At 44.0% G+C, this 20,233-nt stretch overlaps 1 protein-coding gene across 3 annotated transcripts in view; it reads right to left on the reverse strand.

The window, feature by feature from the left end:
- The window catches only part of CATSPERE (catsper channel auxiliary subunit epsilon), a 104,288-nt gene that overhangs the window by 25,881 nt on the left and 58,174 nt on the right, over positions 1-20,233 (reverse strand). For all 3 annotated transcript variants that reach the window (XM_039529349.1, XM_039529350.1, XM_039529351.1), the window contains 2 exons: positions 5,660-6,099; positions 4,354-4,412 (listed from right to left, as the gene is read on the reverse strand). In XM_039529349.1, coding sequence (XP_039385283.1) covers positions 4,354-4,412; positions 5,660-6,099 — 499 coding nt within the window. The remainder of the gene's footprint in view (positions 1-4,353; positions 4,413-5,659; positions 6,100-20,233) is intronic.

Consider the following 20,233-nt stretch of genomic DNA (forward strand, 5'->3'; position numbering starts at 1 on the left):
TAATTAAGGGGACAGAGGTGGCCATTCCTACTGGGCTGTTTGCCTGTGGCTGAAAAGAAATCCTTCCCTGCAGTTAGCCAAGTGGAGGGGAGGGGTATTGGTGCTGAGCTTTTTCGCGTTTGGCTAGCAGGGATCTTCCCTGATACCAGCCATGCGGTGGGGGGTGGCTAGCAAGGATCTTCCCTGATACCAGCCACGTGGTGGGGAGAGGGGTAAAGCGATCATCCCAGATAATTGGATGGGGTGGGGGTTAGTTTGGTTTCTGCTGCTGCACGTTAACAGGAAAGCCGCAGCACTCAACGGGCTTTGCTTGGTATGTGGGAAAGGAGGGCGCTGGATATATGAAGGCTGCAGAAGCCGAAAGACAATGGCTTACCATGGCCGCATGCAAGGCGAATTCTGTTGCCCGGACCTGTGTCTGTGAGATCTCTAACACCAAAGCCGCAGGCACTCAATATTAAGATGCAAAATGCGACCTTGTACTGAAATCACATGTGCTATGTAATGTGAATAGTGTTGTTCACCGTGAAAGAGTATAAGCATTGTTCTGTAAAATGTATCTTTTTAAATACTTCTCTCCCTTTTTTTCCTTCCCACCCTCTCTCCCGCAGCTGCAAATTTTTCAAGCCTCCCTCCTCCGTCCCGAAGGCTATCTCAGTTAAGGCGGTGGAAAAAAAGGACGCGAGACGAAATGTTCTCTGAAATCATGGAATTGACCCTCAATGAAAGAGCTCATCTGAATGAGTGGAAGGACGTGGTATCAAAGTACAGGAAAGATGCCAATGAACGTGAGGACAGGAGGGACGCTCGCGATGAGAGGTGGTGGCAGGAAGATCAGAGGTGGTGGCAGGAAGATCAGAGGAGGCATGATGCAATGCTGGGGCTGCTGCGTAATCAAACTGACATGCTCTGGCATCTAGTGGAGCTTCAGGAACGGCAGCAGGATCACAGAGTGCTGCTACAGCCCCTGTATAACTGCCATCCCATCTCCCCAAGTTCCATAGCCTCCTCACCCAGACGTGTAAGAACACGGGGTGGGGAGGCTCCGTGCACCCACCTACTCCACCCCAGTGGACAGCCCAACCAAAAGGCTGTCATTATTTTGAACTTCTGAAGTGGCCTTTTCCTTCCCTCCTATCCTCTTCCCAAACCCCACCTGGGCTACCTTGTCAGTTCTCTCCCTCTTTTTATTATCAGTTAATAAAGAATACATGATTTTTAAATGATAGTGACTTTATTTCCTTAGAAAGCAAGCTGTCATCAAAGGGGAGGGTGGGTTGCTTACAGGGAATGAGTCAATCAAGGGGTGGGGGTTCATCAAGGAGAAACAAACACAACAGTCACACCGTACCCTGGCCCATGATGAAACTGGTTTTCAAAGATTCTCTGATGTGCACCGCTTCCTGGTGTGCTCTTCTAATCACCCTGGTGTCTGGCTGTGCGTAATCAGTGGCCAGGTGATTTGCCTCAGCCTCCCACCCCGCCATAAACGTCTCCCCCTTACTCTCACAGAGATTGTGGAGCGTACAGCAAGCAGCAATAACAATGGGGATATTGGTTTGGCTGAGGTCTGAGCGAGTCAGTAACGTGCACCTGCGTCCTTTTAAAAGTCCAAATGCACATTCTACCACCATTCTGCACTTGCTCAGCTTGTAGTTGAACAGCTCCTGACTACTGTCCAGGCTGCCTGTGTATGGCTTCATGAGCCATGGCATTAAGGGGTAGGCTGGGTCCCTAAGGATAACTATAGGCATTTCAACATCCCCAACTGTTATTTTCTGGTCTGGGAAGTAAATGCCTTGCTGCAGCCTGAAAACGCGAGCGTCATGAACCCTTCCCAGCCATCCCACGTTGATGTTGGTGAAACGTCCCTTGTGATCCACCAGTGCTTGCAGCACCATTGAAAAGTATCCCTTGCAGTTTACGTACTGGCTGCCCTGGTGCTCCGGTGCCAAGATAGGGATATGGGTTCCATCTATCGCCCCACCACAGTTAGGGAATCCCATTGCAGCAAAGCCATCCACTATGACCTGCACATTTCCCTGAGTCACTACCTTTGGTAGCAGCAGCTCAGTGATTGCTTTGGCTACTTGCATCACAGCAGCCCCCACAGTAGATTTGTCCACTCCAAATTGATTCCCGACTGACCGGTAGCTGTCTGGCGTTGCAAACTTCCAGAGGGCTATTGCCACTCACTTGTGAACTGTGAGGGCTGCTCTCATCTTGGTATTCTGGTGCTTCAGGGCAGGGGAAAGCAAGTCACAAAGTTCCATGAAAGTGCTCTTACACATGTCAAAGTTTCGGAGCCACTGGGAATCGTCCCACACCTGCAACACTATGCGGTCCCACCAGTCTGTGCTTGTTTCCTGGGCCCAAAATCGGCGTTCCATGGCTAAAACCTGCCCCATTAACAGCATGATCTCCAAAGCGCTGGGGCCCGCGGTTTGAGAGAATTCTGTGTTCATGTCCATGTCCTCATCACTCTTGTCACCGCGCTGCCGTAGCTGCCTCCTCCTCGCCTGGTTTTGCAGGTCCTGGTTTAGCGTAAACTGCATGAGAATGCGCAAGGTGTTTACAATGTTCATGACTGATGTCTTGAGCTGAGTGGGCTCCATGCTTGCTGTGGTATGGCGTCTGAACAGTTCACCCAGGAAAAAAGGTGCAAAACGGTTATCTGCCATTGCTTTCACGGAGGGAGGGGGAGGATGTACCCAGAACCACCAGCGACAATGTTTTTTTCCCCATCATGCATTGGTATCTCAACCCAGAATTCCAATGGGCGGGGGAGACTGTGGGAACTATGGGATAGCTACCCACAATGCAACGCTCCGGAAATCGATGCTAGCCTCGGTACATGGATGCACACCACCAAATTAATGTGCTTAGTGTGGCCGCGTGCACTTGACTTTATACAATCTGTTTCCAAAAATCGGTTTCTGTAAAATCAGAATAATCCCGTAGTGTAGACATACTCTAAGAACCTAAATGCATACTTGGGGCAGCTAGCCCCTCTTTCTGCTTGCACCGCTGTCGCTACACTTCTCTTTTTAGCATGCTAGCTCAATCGGTGTTAATGTGGGTATGTCTCCATGAGCTGGAATTTACACCTTCCAACTCAAGTATAGACATACCTAAACTGATGGTGCCTGCCCCCAAAGAACTTAAAACCTAAGCATAAAAGACAATGTGTGGGTAGAGACAGACAGACAGGGAAGCACAAGGAAATAATAAGACAATACTTGTAGGCATGATAAGGCAGTGGTTTCAGCATACCAGCTGCCTTACCATTATCAAGTTTTTTGTAGGCATCACAGCAAAGGAGAATTTTAGAGAAGGATTTAAAAGGAGGACAATGAGGTTGCTTTGCAGAGGTTTATGGGGAGCTCCTCCCATATGTGAAGGGCAGTATGGGAGAAAACACAAACGTGCTTGTTTGAAAATTTAAGAAGCTGAAAAATGGAGGCTGGCACCATTCTCACAGGAGAGGTGGAAGTCACATCTTGATAGCACATCAGAGATAACAAGTAGGGTGCAGATAAGCGGTAAAGGGCCTTGAAAGCAAAGGCAAGTAGCTTATGTTTGAGGTGACCGAGAAAGAGGAGCCTTTGGAGGGGATGCAAAGAGAAGGGTGACATGGAAAAAGCAAAAAAGCTAGGAATATGATCTTTGTAGCAGTGTTTGGAATGAATATAAGAGGGACAAGACTGCCTTTGTCACAGACAGAGGGTAGGAGGTAGCAATAGTTGAAATGATGAAGGCCTTGCCAAGTGTTTTAGCTGTGTGGACAGAGGAAGGCTGCATCTTAGAGATATTATGCAAGAAGCAGCAGCAAGATTTACACAAGCCTGTGAGAATCTAGAGAGAGGGCCAACTAAAAGAAGACATACAGGCCTAAGTGATAGGAAGATGGTGATGTTGTCCACGGTGACTGAGAAATGAGGTAGCAGGGAGGGATTGTGGGGAAAGATTAAGAGCTCTGTTTTGGCCAGGCTGATCTTAAGCTGACTGCTGGATATTCATGAGACATTAGAGAGACAGGGCAAGATTTTAGAACTGGGGCCTTAGTTACATTATTGTATCATAAATCAGATGCAACTCCATTGAAATCAATGAGATTATATTGTGTACATTAGATCAAAATCAGGCCCAACTTCCTAAAATAAAATTGAAATATACAATTTTACATTTCAAAAGCAAAGCAGATAAAATCAATTAACACTTGTCTTGAGCTCTATGGATTTAAAACACTTTTAATTTATACTAAATCAGAGCCAATGGACTGTGGTATTCAATATATGTATAAATTACCATCTACATCATCTTAAGTATCTTTAACAATTACAAAGTACTTACAATGCTTCTGTGTAATTAGGTTCAAGGCTATAGTCCATTTTATGGTAAAATTTCATTGTCTAAAAGAGACAGAATGACAAGGAATGGAAAAATCTTTGCTTTGATCAGGGACATTTTCATGATAAACAGAGCACACCTTAGAAAAGATGAGCAGGGATGAAGACCAGCATCAGTGGGCTCTGTCGAGTAAAACACCTATCACAACAATATATATGGCATAATATCTAGCACTAAAGATACTATTTCAGTGGGCTCTTTGGGTTCCTGGTGAAGGTCTGAAACATTATGAGCTCACTAGTTATCTCTTCTGAATGATATAAAGAATACTAACTTGTTTTTCACCTGGGTGAAAAACACTACACAGATAGAGATCTGATGAAATGCAATGAAAGTTACTGTTTTCTTACTGAATAAATGTATAACAAATATTTAAAAAAATCTTTCATTGTATGTTATTTGTGAAACAATCAGTTTGTTTTACAACGTTCAAAAAAATGATCAAACTCAGTCTTAAATTTCCTCTTAGGGCCTGTCTGTGTACTACAGGGGTGGGATTTCTAAAGTGTACTAATGTGTTGCGCATTAACTGGTCCATGTAGGCCCTGCTGGTGCACACTAAAGGTTCCCTAGAATGTTTTAACATAGTACTTCATTAAAGTGCAGGAGAAACCTTTAGTGCACACCAGCAAGGTCTACATGGACCAATTAATGCGCAACACAATAGTACATTTTAGAATTTGCAACCTGATAGTGTTCATTCCCCACTATGTAGAAAAGCCCTTATTCAAATAAGACCCTTTATTAAATCAGTTCCTTTCCTCTCTTGGGGAACAAGCTTCTTTAAAGTTCCATTCCCTACCTTGTAAATATATGTCTGCAAAGCTACAAGATATTTGGCTTCCAATAACTTGTGGTGACTCCCATAATTCAGATTCCAAAACTAGTTCCTTTTCTTACTAAATTAGAAAGCTAATAATTATATTTAAACTGCAAAGATGATTTTTATTTAACATATCCAATATAGCAGAAAATTAAGGGCTGATTCATCTTGGATTTATGCCGGCAGGAGCTGTCACGGCCTCAAAAGTGGCAAATCTGCCAGGGAAGGAGTTTGTGGGGATGGGAAGCAGCCCCTCCCCCACCCTTGAACATGAACACCCCCACCCCCCACACACACTCACTCTATTGCCCAAAGAAAGCAAAGAATGGAAGTCTATATGAAGATATATACTGCAAATTATGCTAAATATATTGTAGTTAGAAAGCAAATTGTATTGTATACAGGGATGATTTTAATATAACATACCTGGTTTTTAGTACAGATTCCATGAGCTATTTCATAATTGACATCTGTTGTCTGCATCAGCAGTTCTGGCCTGTAGATTTCCACAACTGTGGATAAGCCCAGATTCTCCATATAGACTATTTGAGCCCAAAATGTCACTTCATCTCCCATGTCCAGATAATAGACATTTAAATCCATGCTGTGCTGAAATACTAGATATGGGCAAATATCTTGAAAACCATGTATGTAAGTAAACATTTCAGTTTTCAAGGGATAGACCTCACGGTGTATACTAGAACCATTGATAAACAGCATATATAGGTTGCCAGATGGATTCAAGTAAAGGACTATGTTTTTGCTTTTCTCTTCCCATTGAGGGAGCGCCACAGCATTTTTCATTTCAACTTTAAAAAAAATCAGGACATTGTTTTTCATCTTTATCACAGTGTTCCCAAAATAGTCTGCAGGAAGGAAAAAGAAGAGTCATCTTTACCTGTATAGTTTAAATTTCCACACCGATGACGAAAATACTAATTCTTTAAAAAAAATACAGATTTGTTTTTCTATTTCTATTGTACTTTCCACAAACATAGGTATTTGTTCCTAGCCAAAATTTCTCTTGCTCATTATACTGTTATGCAGTGTGATCTGTGCCTTTTGGGTGCTGTCCTCTACCACACAGATGATGCTATAAGTGTCTAAATAATGAAGTGCTTTAGGCTCTTTCAGGATGAAAAGTGCTGCATCGGAGCAGGGAATGAGTGAGACTGTGTGGAGGTGGGAAAAAGAATAGGAGTGAACAACCAGGTTTCTGTGACCATGGCAATACAGAGATGAGCAACACCTGGTTCACATTTTCAATGTTTTCTTCACAAACAGGAAGATACACGTTTTTATTTTTTTAATTAATGAAAGATTAGATACTGTGCATCCATTCGTCATCAAGTATATTTGATGATGAACATTTTTCTCCACCCAGAGTGGTTACTTATCTTACAGTAACAGTGGTTCTCTGAAATATGTAGTTCACATGGACCCCTCTCAATGTGCATACACCCTATGTGTGTGAGACTGAATTCTCTTGGCCAGCTGCATGTATTCAGGTCATGCCTGTGCTCTAGATGTCCTCATGGCCCCCCAACCCTGAGGGCGGAGTAGACCGAAACATCTCTCAGTTCCTTTGCTAATACACTATCTCAGAGCAGTAGGATTCTGTACTGGCAGAAGAGAAGGGTAGGTTGTGGAATCCATGTGGATGACACATTTTGAAGAACCACAGTTACTGTAGAATGAATAACCGTTTTCTCTTTTTTGAGTGATTGTCCACATGGAGTCCACTCTTGGTGATCCACAGCAATTGTCTTTTTATTTGGTGGTGTGTACAAGGAGTTCCACTTAAGCAATGATTAAAGGACAGCCCTACCAAAAGGACTGATCTGAAAGCCTCTACCAAAGAGCAATATCTTGTGAATGTGTGGACCAAGCTCCACATAGCTCCCCTAAAAATTTCAGAAATAAGGACTTTCTTCAAATAGGCAGCAGAGTCTGCCTGGGTGCTAGTGGAATAAGCTCTAATGTGGCTAGGTGGCTGCAACTTAGCTAGTTTGAAACATGCACTTATATAGACAGAGACCAATTTTGATAATCTCTGTGAGGCTATTGCATGACCCTTAATCCTATGAACAAAGGCTGTAAACAGTCTAGGCATATTCCTGAATGATTTTTGTCTTGTTCAGGTAGTATGACAGTACCCTTACTACATTAAGTACATGAAATTCAGTTTCCCCTGGGGTTGAGTCAGGTTTGGGAAAGAAAACTGGGCGATGAATAAACTGTTTCATATACAATTCAAACAGTTTGGGGCATAAATTTGAGAGGATTGCTGAGGGTAACCCTGTCCTTATGAAACACTGTTTATAGGGGGCCTGCTATGGGGGTCTGAATATCCCCTACTCTTCCAGCTGATATAATGGCCACTAAAAAAAGCAGCCTTCATTGATAAGTGGTATAGGAAACAAGAGTTAAGGGCTCAAAGGGGAGACCTATCAACCTTGTTAATACTATATTGAGGTCCCAAGAGAGAGGGGCTCCTAAACTGGGGCATGGGAGGGGGGGGCAGAGAGAAATATGACTAACATCCTCAAGGAATTGCCTTAAGGTCCTGGCCAACTGTAAATTGAGAAAATACAGAGTGGCTCTGGATAGAAGGGTGATTTGCAGATATTGCTACTAGATGGACCCTTATGGAACTAACAGGCCAGATTATTTCAGGGCAAGTAAATAACACAATACCGCTGAAATGGGTGTTGTCAGGGGAGATGACTCATGCTAAGATGCCTACATAGAAAACCTCTTCTATTCAGCTTTATAAGTCACTCTAGTTGAGGCCTTCCCCTTTGGAGTAGAATGTTCTGAACTTTTCTCGTGCATGTAAGCCAGCCTGGATCCAGGCTGTTAGATGTAACAATGCTGGGTCTGGGTGCAGGATCTGACCATTGTTCTGCAAGACTATGTTGGGCAGAGCAGGCTAAGTGATTGATGGCTGCGCTAGGAGGTTCACCAGATCCAAATACCAAAACTGCTGGGCCCATCATGATTATTGATCCAGCATTTTGCCTCAGTTTCCTCAGGAATCCTGGGGATTAGTAGGAAGGCATATATCAGTTTTGGTGTCCAGAGGATGAGAAAGGCATCTGATAGGGACTTTGGACTGGAGCCCCTTCTGGAGTGGAATGCTTGACATTTCTTGTTCTGGTCTGTGGCAAATAGGTCTTTGACAGGCATTCCCACTATAAGCTTTGCAATACTGGATCCCTGATTGACCATTGTCTGAGAACTATCTATTAAGTTCTGCACACCTGGAAGATGTAGAGCCAACGACATGATCCGGTGACGAATATACTAAGTCCAGAGCCAAATGGCTTTCTGACAAAGCAGAGATAACCTGACTCCTCCTTGTCTACTGACATATATATATAGCTGTGGTGTTATCTGTCACCACGACTCTCTGGAGTTGAGGAAGGAATGCTTTGCATGCCAGGCAGATAGCTCTGAGTTCCAGGACATTTATGTACAGATAAACTTTTTGAGTGGACCTGCGTCTGAAAATGATATAGATGAGCTTGTGACGTTGCACTCCATATGTTTTATGGAAATAGGCTTATGAGTGTGAATATGATGTAACTGGAAAATGCTTTATGCAAAAGGTCTCTTGTAAGGTATCATAACAAAGGTTATAACCTACTGAATATATTCCTCCTATTGTATGTATGTATGTATTATTCTTGTAACTGAAGCTAGAAATATGAAGTATAACTCTGAGGTCCTATTGTAATTAAGCAAAGTGTGGGCCATTAATGGTGGTTTAGAATCTTGACGGCTCCCATTGACTAGGACAATTGGTTGTAAATGGCTCTGTTTACTTACAAACCTTCCTGTGTACATGTTGGCCAGCCCAGGAAGAATGGAGGCTGGGGTCTCACAGGACATGTGATCATGTCACCTGATACTGGAATCCATCTTAAATCTGGCACTTTTCCATTTAGGAGGAGTGGGGACCCAGAGAGACAAAAGATTCCTGCCTTTTGCCAAAGCTATAAAAGGGGGTGGAACAGAACAAAGGGGTTGCCAATCATGAGAACACCCTTGCTTTCCACCTAAGATGTCTGCTGGAACTAACAAGGACTGTACCAGGGGAAAGGATTGGGCCCAGACTAGGAAGGAGTCTAGTCTGTGAAAGAAGTTTATTGGAACATCTCTGAGGGTGAGATTTTTACCTATAATAAGTTTCTTAATGTATTAGGCTTAGACTTGTGCATTTTTGCTTGATGACTTACTTTGTTCTGTCTGCTATTACTTGAAACCACTTAAATCGTACTTTTTATATTTAATAAAATTACTTTTATTTATTAATTAACCCAGAGTAAGTGATTAATACCTGGGGAAGCAAACAGCTGTGCATCTCTCTCTATCAATGTTATAGAGGGCAGACAATTTATGAATTTACCCTGTATAAGCTTTATACAGAGTAAAATGGATTTATTTGGGGTTTGCATCCCATTGGGAACTGGGTGTCTGAGTGTTGGAGATAGATGACCTGCTGAGCAGTTTTTGATTAAAGCCTGCAGCTTTGGGGGCATGGACCAGACCTGGGTCTGTGTTGCAGCAGGTTAGCATGTCTGGCTCACAAGGCAGGGTTCTGGAAGTCCCACGCTGGCAGGGAAAACAGGCTCAGAGGTAATTCCAGCACATCAGGTGACAGTCCAAATGCGGTTTCTGTGACTGAACCCATCACACAGCTCTTCATCCTTGGAGGCATCTATCAGAATCTTGGTAGGCAGACATGCAAAGAAGGGTATTTCCTTTAACACCTCAAGTAGCCTTTTCCCACAAGTTTAAAAAGGAGAGAATTCCTTGTGGGACTGTGACCATCATGTCCATGTAGTGCCTGCTGGGTAGATAAACTGATTCCAACCACCTTTACATGAAGCATAGGTGAAGTGTGGAAAACTGTGTCATATAGATGCATGAGGGCATATGTCCGATGTGCCTTTGGCATGCTCTTACAGATGCCTTTTGGTAAGCCTGAAGTTGGCTGATGAGGTCCAATATAGTTTGGAATCTTTCTTGTGGAAGATAAGCTCTTGCTTACCTGGAATCTCACACAGCTCCTATGAACTTTATGCTTTGTATCAGATAATGTGTAGATTTTTCTCTGGCTTTGAGGCCTAGTATGGCAAAGAGCTTGAAGGTTACTTGATCCAAGTTGATTACCTCATGTGGTGGCTCCTTGGATCAACTATCAATAGGATATGGACAGACCTGGATTCCTTATCTTCTTAAGTGAACTGTTATGACTGCCAAGTACTTGGTGAATAACCTTGGTGCTACTGAAAGATCAAAGGGCAGGACCCTGTATAGGTAGTGAGATGTTCCTGGTGGGAATCAGAGGATATTTTTTGTGAGCACATGTATGCTGTTGAGATGTCAAAGATCCAAAATAGGCCCCCAGCCCCTTTTCTCCTTTAGAAAATAAAGGGAATAAAACTCCCTGCCCCTGAACTCCAAGGGCCTCTCTTCCATTGCTCTGACATGCATGAAACAAGAGACTGCACCTCTTGTTTCAACAGTATTTTGTGACAGGGACTGTTGAAGAAGGATAGAGATGATGGGTGGCAGATAGGACGGGACTGAAATTGTATGCAATACACGTTGCTTACATCTCTTGGACCCACTGTGCCATAGTGAACCTACTCCAGACTTCCTGAAAAAATAATAGCAGTTGCCAAAATGGGGGAAAAGGGGTAGAGATCCTCCAAAAGTTCTACTGGGCTCTAGACTGGGGTGTGAAAATTGCTGTTGAGAGGAAGACATCAGGTGCACCATAGCTGAGAAAGAGGTGATGGGTCATCTGTGTTGAAACATCTGCTTCTCCTTTGGTAGCTCCAATGCCCCCTGTGGGTTTGTGAGTTGCTGGGCTGTCTCTCTAGCCCACAAAGGACTCACTTCTATGCCCAGAGTCTTTCAGGCCCTTCTTCCAGACACCACTTTATTGATATAACAAAATTTGCAAAGTAACACAAAACTCACATCAAAGCTGCATGCTGGGACTCAAAAGCCTTTCATTCTGCTTCCCTCTCTCTGTTCCAAGGCTAGTCACAGGAGACAACCTTGCTCTTGTAGACCCCCACTCCCTCTCAGCTGGGTCCTCTCAGCTCTTTATAGAGAACACTTGACCCCTTCCCAACTGGATCTGATAATTGAAAAGGGCTGGCTGGCCCCAGACCCCTTGGCCCTTAAAGGGGCAGACCATCCAATTACAGGTTTATAATAGTAAGGAGCAGAGGGATGCTGTCTGAAGGAGGTTTGAGGTCCAACTTGCTTCCTCCTTGGGGTTGGAATGTGCAAGTCCAGAGAATGCAAAGTGGCTCTAAAGTCCCTTAGTGAGTTGAGGGCTTCCTAGCTCTTTGAATTGAAGAGGTTGCAGCCCTCAAATGGAAGATGTTTTGCTATGGTTTGGCTCTCCTTGTATATTTCTGCTGACTGGCGTCAGGAGGATCATCGTATTGCCACCTATCTGGCTACGGTACAGATTTAGCCACGAAACTGTTTCAGATGCATCCAAAATAGTCTATAGGGATGTTCTAGATATCAGTTGCCCCCTCAACATGATTGATTTTAATTCTTCTGTGTGCTCCTGTCAGAGCCTTTCCATAAAACTGAGACAATCTCTTCCAATACAGACTGAAGTACCTGGTCAATAATGCGCATCTGGAGAATGGCAGAGGAATCAGGTTTTTTGCTGTGCACACCCAGTCTCTTTTTCACTGATATTAGCTTGGAGCTTTCATGAACAGCCACTACGAGTGAGCCAGGCACTTGATGTAAATAAAGTACACTGAGTCCTTACGAGGAACTTGGCAATATTTATTCACCCTCTTGGAAGTGTCAGTTATTGATGCTGGACTCTGCCACAAGTCCTTTGCAGATCGTAACAATCCCTCATGAATAGACATGGCAAGTCTACCAGACATAGAAAGGAGCAGAATGTCTAGTAGTTTGTGTGACTTTTCTTGCACTACTTTCAGTAGGATGTCAAATGTTTCAGCCACGTGTTTCATCACCAGGTCTTGGAAGACCTTAAGTTGTCTGCAGTAGAGGATGAAGAGGGATTGGCTGCCTCATCAGGGAAGGATGACAAAATTGCAGCTGGGAACAACTGTTCCTCCACATCTGCCTGTTGATTGTTCTCACTCTTCGGGGAAAAGGAAATAACCCTAGAAAGAAGGTAGAAAATGTTGGCTTGCAGACACATAGCTGTCTACCCCAAGGCACCCAGTAGGGCTATGACTGATAAGTATATGGATACTGGACTGGTGGACACAGAAGAGGATACCAGGAGGGCGGCTCTCTGAATGACCCATGCTTTCTCCCACTCAAAGAGCAGTCTTTGGCCTCCCTCCCTGATTCCCAGAGTGGCTGAACAGGTGAAGTAAATGGTACCAATGTCTCAACTGCTTTATGAATCATGATTTTGAAGACTGAAAGCCTAGTTAGCACTGCTGACATTGTATGAGCCAGCAAGGACTTCACTACCGGACCCATGGACAGGTCACTTGGTGCTGAATACGCCATAGATGGGTGCCAAGTACTGTAGGCATCAATGTGCTGTCCACCAAGGTGCTGGGTACTGTTGGGATGGTGCCGAATTGGTGTGGCCATACTGAATGAATGGTGTGAGCATAACTTGAGGTGACTTAAACATGGCTGAAGAGGATCCTGGGAGCAGGGTCCCCTTTAAGCAGAAGATTTGATAAAGGACTGGCAACACCTGGGTGTGCGATTGATATTGAACCTATTGATCGGCAAATATGGGCCAATGCAAAAGTAAATATCACATGCATAAAATTCCAGCATGGAGCACACGTCAACCTGGTTATAGTGACCTTATAGCAAGGACACCATGCAGAGAGCCAGCGTGAATGATTGATGAGTGAGTAAACGTGGAGTGATCTTCGTTTGGTACCACCCCCCTAGCCCCTTCTAAAATTCTCATCAGATAAAATTAATAATCACACGCCCACTGGACATGCATTTGAGACGTGACTCCTTTGAGGAAAAAGATATAAGAATCAAGCAAAGTAAATTACTGGAGTTGGGAATTCCTTAATTGATGCTTGAAGAAGCTGCTAGACAGAGTAGCCAAAATTCTGCTCTGTGGGCTCAAGCAGGACTGTGACCAGAGGGGTTTCCAGGCAGCCAGGGCCTTGACTCAAGGCAGTCCGAGACAGACCAGAGGGCTGAGATACCAGACCTAGAGAGAAGCCGTCCATAGAATTGGTAACCATCTTCTCTGTTTGCCAGACAGGGACTGCATGAAGCTAGGGCAGGGCCTGTTTGTGTATGTTTGTGAAAGAAAGGCTCGCTAAGAGGAATGTATAGCTCTTAATGTATAGTTCTTAATGTTTAACATAGGAGTTATGTGCTTAATGTAACCCTTTACTGCTGGTGTAATTCCTTCTCAATAAACTGCTGTGCAGTGAAGATAATTACTGTGGACATTTTTCACTGGTATGACAGTAATCTGCTCCACTGGGAGCCAGTAAAGATCCATTTCAGGGGTAGTAGCATCCCCTGGTGCCAACAGGTACCATTAGTGGTGATGAGTTGGTGTCATAGGAAAGATGGTCAGCAGATTTAGTTATTTCCAGACACTCTTTTCATAGCCAGTAATGAAGGACCAGATAACCCATCTTAGGCCATTGGCTGCCCTTCACCTGTGGAGCTTGAGATGAGTCTAACTTGTCAGACGTACATTGACTCTTGTGTCCCAGTTCTTAGGGTCCCAGAGAAGGAGATCTAAGTTTTAGAGAGACAAGGTGGGTGAGGTAATATCTTTTATTGGACCAACTTCTGTTGGTGGGACAGACAAGCTTTCGCGCATATACAAAGCTCTTCTTCAGGTCTGGGAAATGTACTCTGAGGCCTGGTCTACACTAGGCATTTAAACCGGTTTTAGGAGCATAAAACCGATTTAACGCCACACCCGTCCACACTGAGAGGCCCTTTATATCGGTATAAACGGGCTCTTTAAACCGGTTTCTGTACTCCTCCCTAACGAGAGGAGTAGCGCTAATATCGGTATTACCATATCGGATTAGGGTTAATGTGGCCGCAGATCGACGGTATTGGCCTCCGGGCGGTATCCCACAGTGCACCACTGACCACTCTGGACAGCAATCTGAACTCGGATGCAGTGGCCAGGTAGACAGGAAAAGCCCCGCGAACTTTTGAATATTTCCTGTTTGCCCAGCGTGGAGCTCCGATCAGCACATGTGGTGATGCAGTTAAAAATCAAAATAAAGAAAGAGCTCCCGCATGGACCATGCGGACGTGATCGCTGTAAGGGCAGGCAAATCTGTTCTATCAGCGCTCCGTTACAGAAGACGAATTAAAAAACATTTTTAAAAAATCTCCAAACAGACGCCATAGCAGGGACTCAGCGCACTGCTGCATGACAAGCGTAACGGAAAGCCAAGGAATCAAATGGACACTCATGGACTGGAGGACTCAAGCTATCCCACAGTTCCTGCAGTCTCTCTGAAAAGCATTTGCATTCTTGGCTGAGCTCCAAATGCTTCTAGGGTCAAACACAGTGTCCGCGGTGGGTCAGGGCATAGCTCGGCAATTTACGCACCCTCCCACCCACCCCCAGAAGTGAAAGGGAAAACAATCCTCTCTTGACTCTTTTACACGTCACCCTATCTTTACTGAATGCTGCAGATAGACGCGATGCTGCAGCACTCAACACCAACATCCTTGCACCCCCCCGCCATGGGTGGCTGATGGTGCAAAACGACTGGTACCCGTCCTCATCATCAGCCTATTGGCACATGGGGCAGTGCAAAAGGGCTGGTAACCATGCTGACTAGCATCCGTCAGGTCGATCAAGGGCGCCTGGCCCTAATTTTTCCTGGTAGATGGTACAGTATGGCTGATAACCATCATCATCATAGCAACAGGGGGCTGAGCTCTGTCAGCCCCCACCCTTCATGTGTAAAAAAAGATTCAATTGCCCCTGGACTAGCAGAGGGATGCTGGGCTCCTCTCCTCCACACTCCTTACTGTCCTGTCTGGACTATCATAGCAGCTGGAGGCTGCCTTCCACTCATTTCTCACTAACAAGTCAGTGTGTCTTATTCCTGCATTCTTTATTACTTCATCACACAAGTGGGGGGACAATGCTACAGTAGCCCAGGAAGGCTGGGGGAAGAACGGAATCAACAGGTGGGGTTGTTGCAGGAGCATCTCCTGTGAATAGCATACAGCTCATAATTTCTGCAGGATCTGACACAGAGCAGCTGTGCTCTCTGATACAGTGGTTCTCTAGTACACTTGCCCATATTCTAGGCAGGACTGATTCTATTTTTAGATACCAAAAAGGAGGGATTGACTCAGGGAGTCATTCCCAATTTTGGCTTTTGCGCCCCTGGCTGATGAGCCAGGGGCACTTATGACAGCAGCAAATGGCACAGTGCAAAAGGACTGGTAACCATGATCATCTTATTACCAATTTATGGTATGGTAGATGGTACAGTATGGCTGGTAACCATCTCTGCTGTCATGCAAAAGCAAAAGCATACTTCTGTGTAGCGCTGCTGAATCGCCTCTGTGAGCGGCATCTAGTACACATACGGTGATAGTCACAAAAGGCAAAACAGGCATCTGCCAGGGCAATCCAGGGAAAAAAGGCGTGAAATGCTTGTCTGCTGTTGCTTTCCCAGAGGAAGGAGTGACTGACGACTTTTACCCAGAACCACCCACGACAATGATTTTTGCCCCATCAGGCAGTGGGATCTCAACCCGGAAATTCCAAGGGGCGGGGGAGGCTGCGGGAACTATGGGATAGCTACGGAATAGCTACCCACAGTGCAACGCTCCAGAAATCGACGCTAGCCTCGGACCGTGGACGCACACCACCGATTTAACGTGTTTAGTGTGGCCGCGCACACTCAATTTTATACAATCTGTTTTGCTAAACCGGTTTATGTAAATTCGGAATAATCCCGTAGTGTAGACGTACCCAGAGTGTCATGGCTAAATACAAGGCGGAACAGATTGTTTAGTATAAGTAGTTAGCACATATTTCAAGGGACCATTCAAGGTGAAGTGACCCATTAACACCTCTGCGGTAATAGGGGAGAAAGGAAGTGGGGAGGAAGGACGCTCTGGATGTGGGGAAGGTTGTTAATGGGTTACAGATTGTTGTAATAAGCCATAAATCCAGTGTCCCTACTCAGTCCTTGATTTTTAGTGTCTAGCAAAGTTATGAATTTAAGCTCCCAGGCTTGCCTTTTGAAAGTATTGTGAAGGTTTCCTGTGAGGATGAGGACTGATAGGTCAGATGTAGAGTGACTGCTTTGTGAAAAGTGTTCACCCACAGGTGATATGGTGTTTTTGTCTTATCATTTTGCTGTGTGAATTCATTTGAGATCATAGTGATTGTCTTTTCCATCCACATAGTTGCTATTGAGGCATTTAGTGCACTGTGTGATGTGATTTAGTGCACAAGTTGTGATAGGCATGTGTAGGACCAATGGATCTTGAAAGGGGAAGTCTAGGGGAGGGAGTTGACCATTGTAGCAGTGGAGATATGTCTGCAGCTTTGGCATCCATTGTTCTGGCAGAGTCTGGTGCTGCTTTCATCCACACAGGATATAAGCAGGGTCTGAATGAGTTCTCCCCTGACATCTAGATCATGTTTGCATAGACACACCTACTCTGCCTAGGTGCACAGCATGATGGCACTGCTTTGCCAAAATTATCACTTTGGGCTGGTGTTGGGTTACAAATCACTTTAGTGTGGGGGTAATAAAACGTTGTTATCCTTATTGTATGAGTGAAAGGCAGCAGAACTGTAGTTAGCCTGCTCTGGTTGAGGGAGTCACCCTAAACTGAACCTCACACACTAAGGAGGTAGGGATGCCAAATCCCAGTGGAGATGAGAGGGGGTGGGGAAAGGTATTCCAATGTAGTGGTGTGAAACCAGACAATTTAGATAATTTTTTTACCTCAAGGTTCCCAAGACACAGACAAGGTTTTCATCTCGAGGCCAAAAGACCAAAAACATCAAGACACTTGATCACGGCCTTGGATAGACCAAGAGACTACTCACCCCATCTGAGCTCTATGGTCACAAATGAACTCATACCGGAAACCGATAAAAGACTAAAGCCACCATATCACCTGTGGCTGAACACTTTTCACAAAGCAATCACTCTATATCTGACCTATTAGTCCTTTCATGGAGAGCTCCAGAAGAAATAAATTTAGACAAAAGTCCCTAGCTTTCTGAGTTGACCTGGGAAAAAAACAGCAGATGGAGCAATGGTCAGGGATATACCCGCTGCCTAAATAACAACAACGACAACAAAAAAGGCACTTAAGAGTACCTATCATTGAGTGGCATAGAAGCATCACAGGAGGGGAATGTCTTATATCCCAGAGATTTAGCTTCCACTCAAATCCCAGTAGCAGGAGTGGAGGGGCAGAGCTCCAGGTCTACTAATTATCTATTACAAATAAATATTTTTTCCTTTTTAAAGCCAAGAAGCAAACTAAAAATTAACTACCTACCTGCAACTCTACTAACTAATCATGAACACTAACTGCAATAGAGTTACAGGGAAGCAGGCAGACACTGCAAAGAGTTCCAAATTGCTGCCGCAGTTGGTAAGAAGGAACTGGGGATGGCTGGGCCCACTCTGCCCTTTATGCACTCAGGCTATGGTGTGAGGGGGGCATGAGGGATCGGGCATGCAGGTGTGGCCCCAGTGAATGCTGCTGGCCAAAAATAATCCAATGTTGCAAGCACTGGGCATATGCGTCCCAAGAGACGAATCCATGAGGACAATCACTTGAAGAAGAACAAATAGTTATGATGAATGAGGATAAATACTTTTTTTGTTTTAAAGTTTAGATTAGTGATTTGTGTTTAAAATCAGGTCTACACTAGAAAAAGTTTGCTTGCAGGGCTATACCAGCAAACATTCCTACTATAGATGCAGTTTATACTGGCAAAAAAGTACTTTTGTCATTATAGCTTATCCTGGTTCCTTGAGAAAAATAAGCTATACAAATAAAAGCATTTTTATGCTGGTATAACTACACCTATACTAGGATTTTTGCCAGTATAGGAATGTTGTAAAATAATATAATCAAAATCGCACCCATAACATGTTATCATACTGGCAAAAGTTTCTAATGTAGACCCAGCTGAAGAGATTCTCAGCCTGTGTGTGAGAAAACCAGTGCTTTTTCAACTGCAATTATTATTTTTACCTAGAGGAATAGAAAGAGGTAAAACCAGGACAAATTTCTTAAAGGGCCCATTTTAAATTGGTTTAACTCAAACTAATGGACAGCTTTATTTTAAATTCTCAGAAAACTTGGTCTTTTGTCACAGATTATGTGCTGTCAACTAGGGGAACATACACTGTATTCATCATACAAAACAAAGAGGTTGAATCTCTACTTCAAGTGAAAAACTTAACACAGCCTTAACGATAGTGTCTTGCCCAGTACCTGGTCCCAATCACCACCCCAGGAATCCAAAGAAAAGACTGTAGAAGTGAGGAAGAAGTGCAGAAGGAGAGCAGGGGTATAGATCCAGAGAGTCAATTATCTCAAAGAACTACAGCTAGTGCATTTCTTTCTCTTTCAAGTGCTGCCTATACAGATCAACACTCCTGGGAAATAAGCAAGCAGTAAACCCACATTCCACAATTATTCAATTAATACTTCCATGACTGGTCTCCCAAAATTCACATCAAATCTACAGGTTAAAGGCATGTGTTGGACTCCTAAAAGCAGTGCTATTTATGTCAGTTATGGAAATATTACAGAGACATACAGCTGAAGCTACTTCAGACCTAGTAGAATATCAGGAGGTTGTCAGTTACTGTAACCTCTGCCAGGTATCAAACATGCATGAATAATGTAATGCTTTTGGATAATCTTTTCTGCCAGGTAGAATGGATCTCTCTGAGAAGGCCCTGTGATGTTATTGACATTAACTGTGACCGTGTAGATCATTGTTGCAACCAGGGTCCTATGGTTCACCAGGTCTTGTACAGAGGAGGTCAAGAGGGTGTCTATGGAAAAGTTGTAGTTTGCTGGTTATGATTATGCTGTCTGTATGTGTGTATCATTTTTGTATTTGAAGTTATGAATATTGGCTATGTACAAGTATCTCAATGTGTTTGATTGTAAGTAGCCTCAGTGAAGCATTTGGTCGGCTTCTTGAGAAAGGACTATTCTCAGTAAGTGCCCAATCAAGAAACACTTAACTGACAATGGACTCCGGGAAACCCCAATCCACATCTGAGCTTTCCTGGGAACATTCAAACTAACATGTAAACAATGGTGTCGGCCTGCAAAAAGCTGAATCATTCATGGACATGTGACTTGCCCAGGTGGCTACAAACGCCATCTTGTTGCTGTGACTTTGCACAGAAGAACAAAGGGGTTTCTGCCCACAAGAAAGAGAATATAAAGGGTCCTGAAAGCCCCCCCATTTTGTCTTCAGCTGGCTGAAGAGATGGCCTCTCCACCCCAAAGAGATGCTTGAAAAAAACTGGAACAAAGGACAGTAACTACAGGGGTGTGAGTGATTGCTGGACCCAGACTAGGAAGGAGTCCAGTCTGTGAAAGAAGCTTATTGGAACATCTGTGGGGGTGAGATTTTATCTGTAATCAGTTTCTTAATGGATTAGGCTTAGACTTGCATTTTTTGTTTTATTTTGCTTGGTAACTTACTTTGCTCTGCCTGTTATTACTTGGAACCACTTAAATCCTACTTTTTATATTTAATAAAATTACTTTTGTTTATTAATTAACCCAGAGTAAGTAATTAATACCTGGGGGAGCAAACAGCTGTGCATATCTCTCTATCGGTGTTATAGAGGGTGGACAATTTATGGTTTACACTGTATAATCTTTATACAGAGTAAAACTGATTTATTTGGGGTTTGGATCCCATTGGCAGTTGGGTGTCTGGGTGCTGGAGACAGGAGCACTTCTTAAGCTGTTTTCAGT

The sequence above is a fragment of the Mauremys reevesii genome, linkage group 3 (genome assembly GCF_016161935.1).
Source record: "Mauremys reevesii isolate NIE-2019 linkage group 3, ASM1616193v1, whole genome shotgun sequence".
NCBI lineage: Eukaryota > Metazoa > Chordata > Testudines > Geoemydidae > Mauremys > Mauremys reevesii.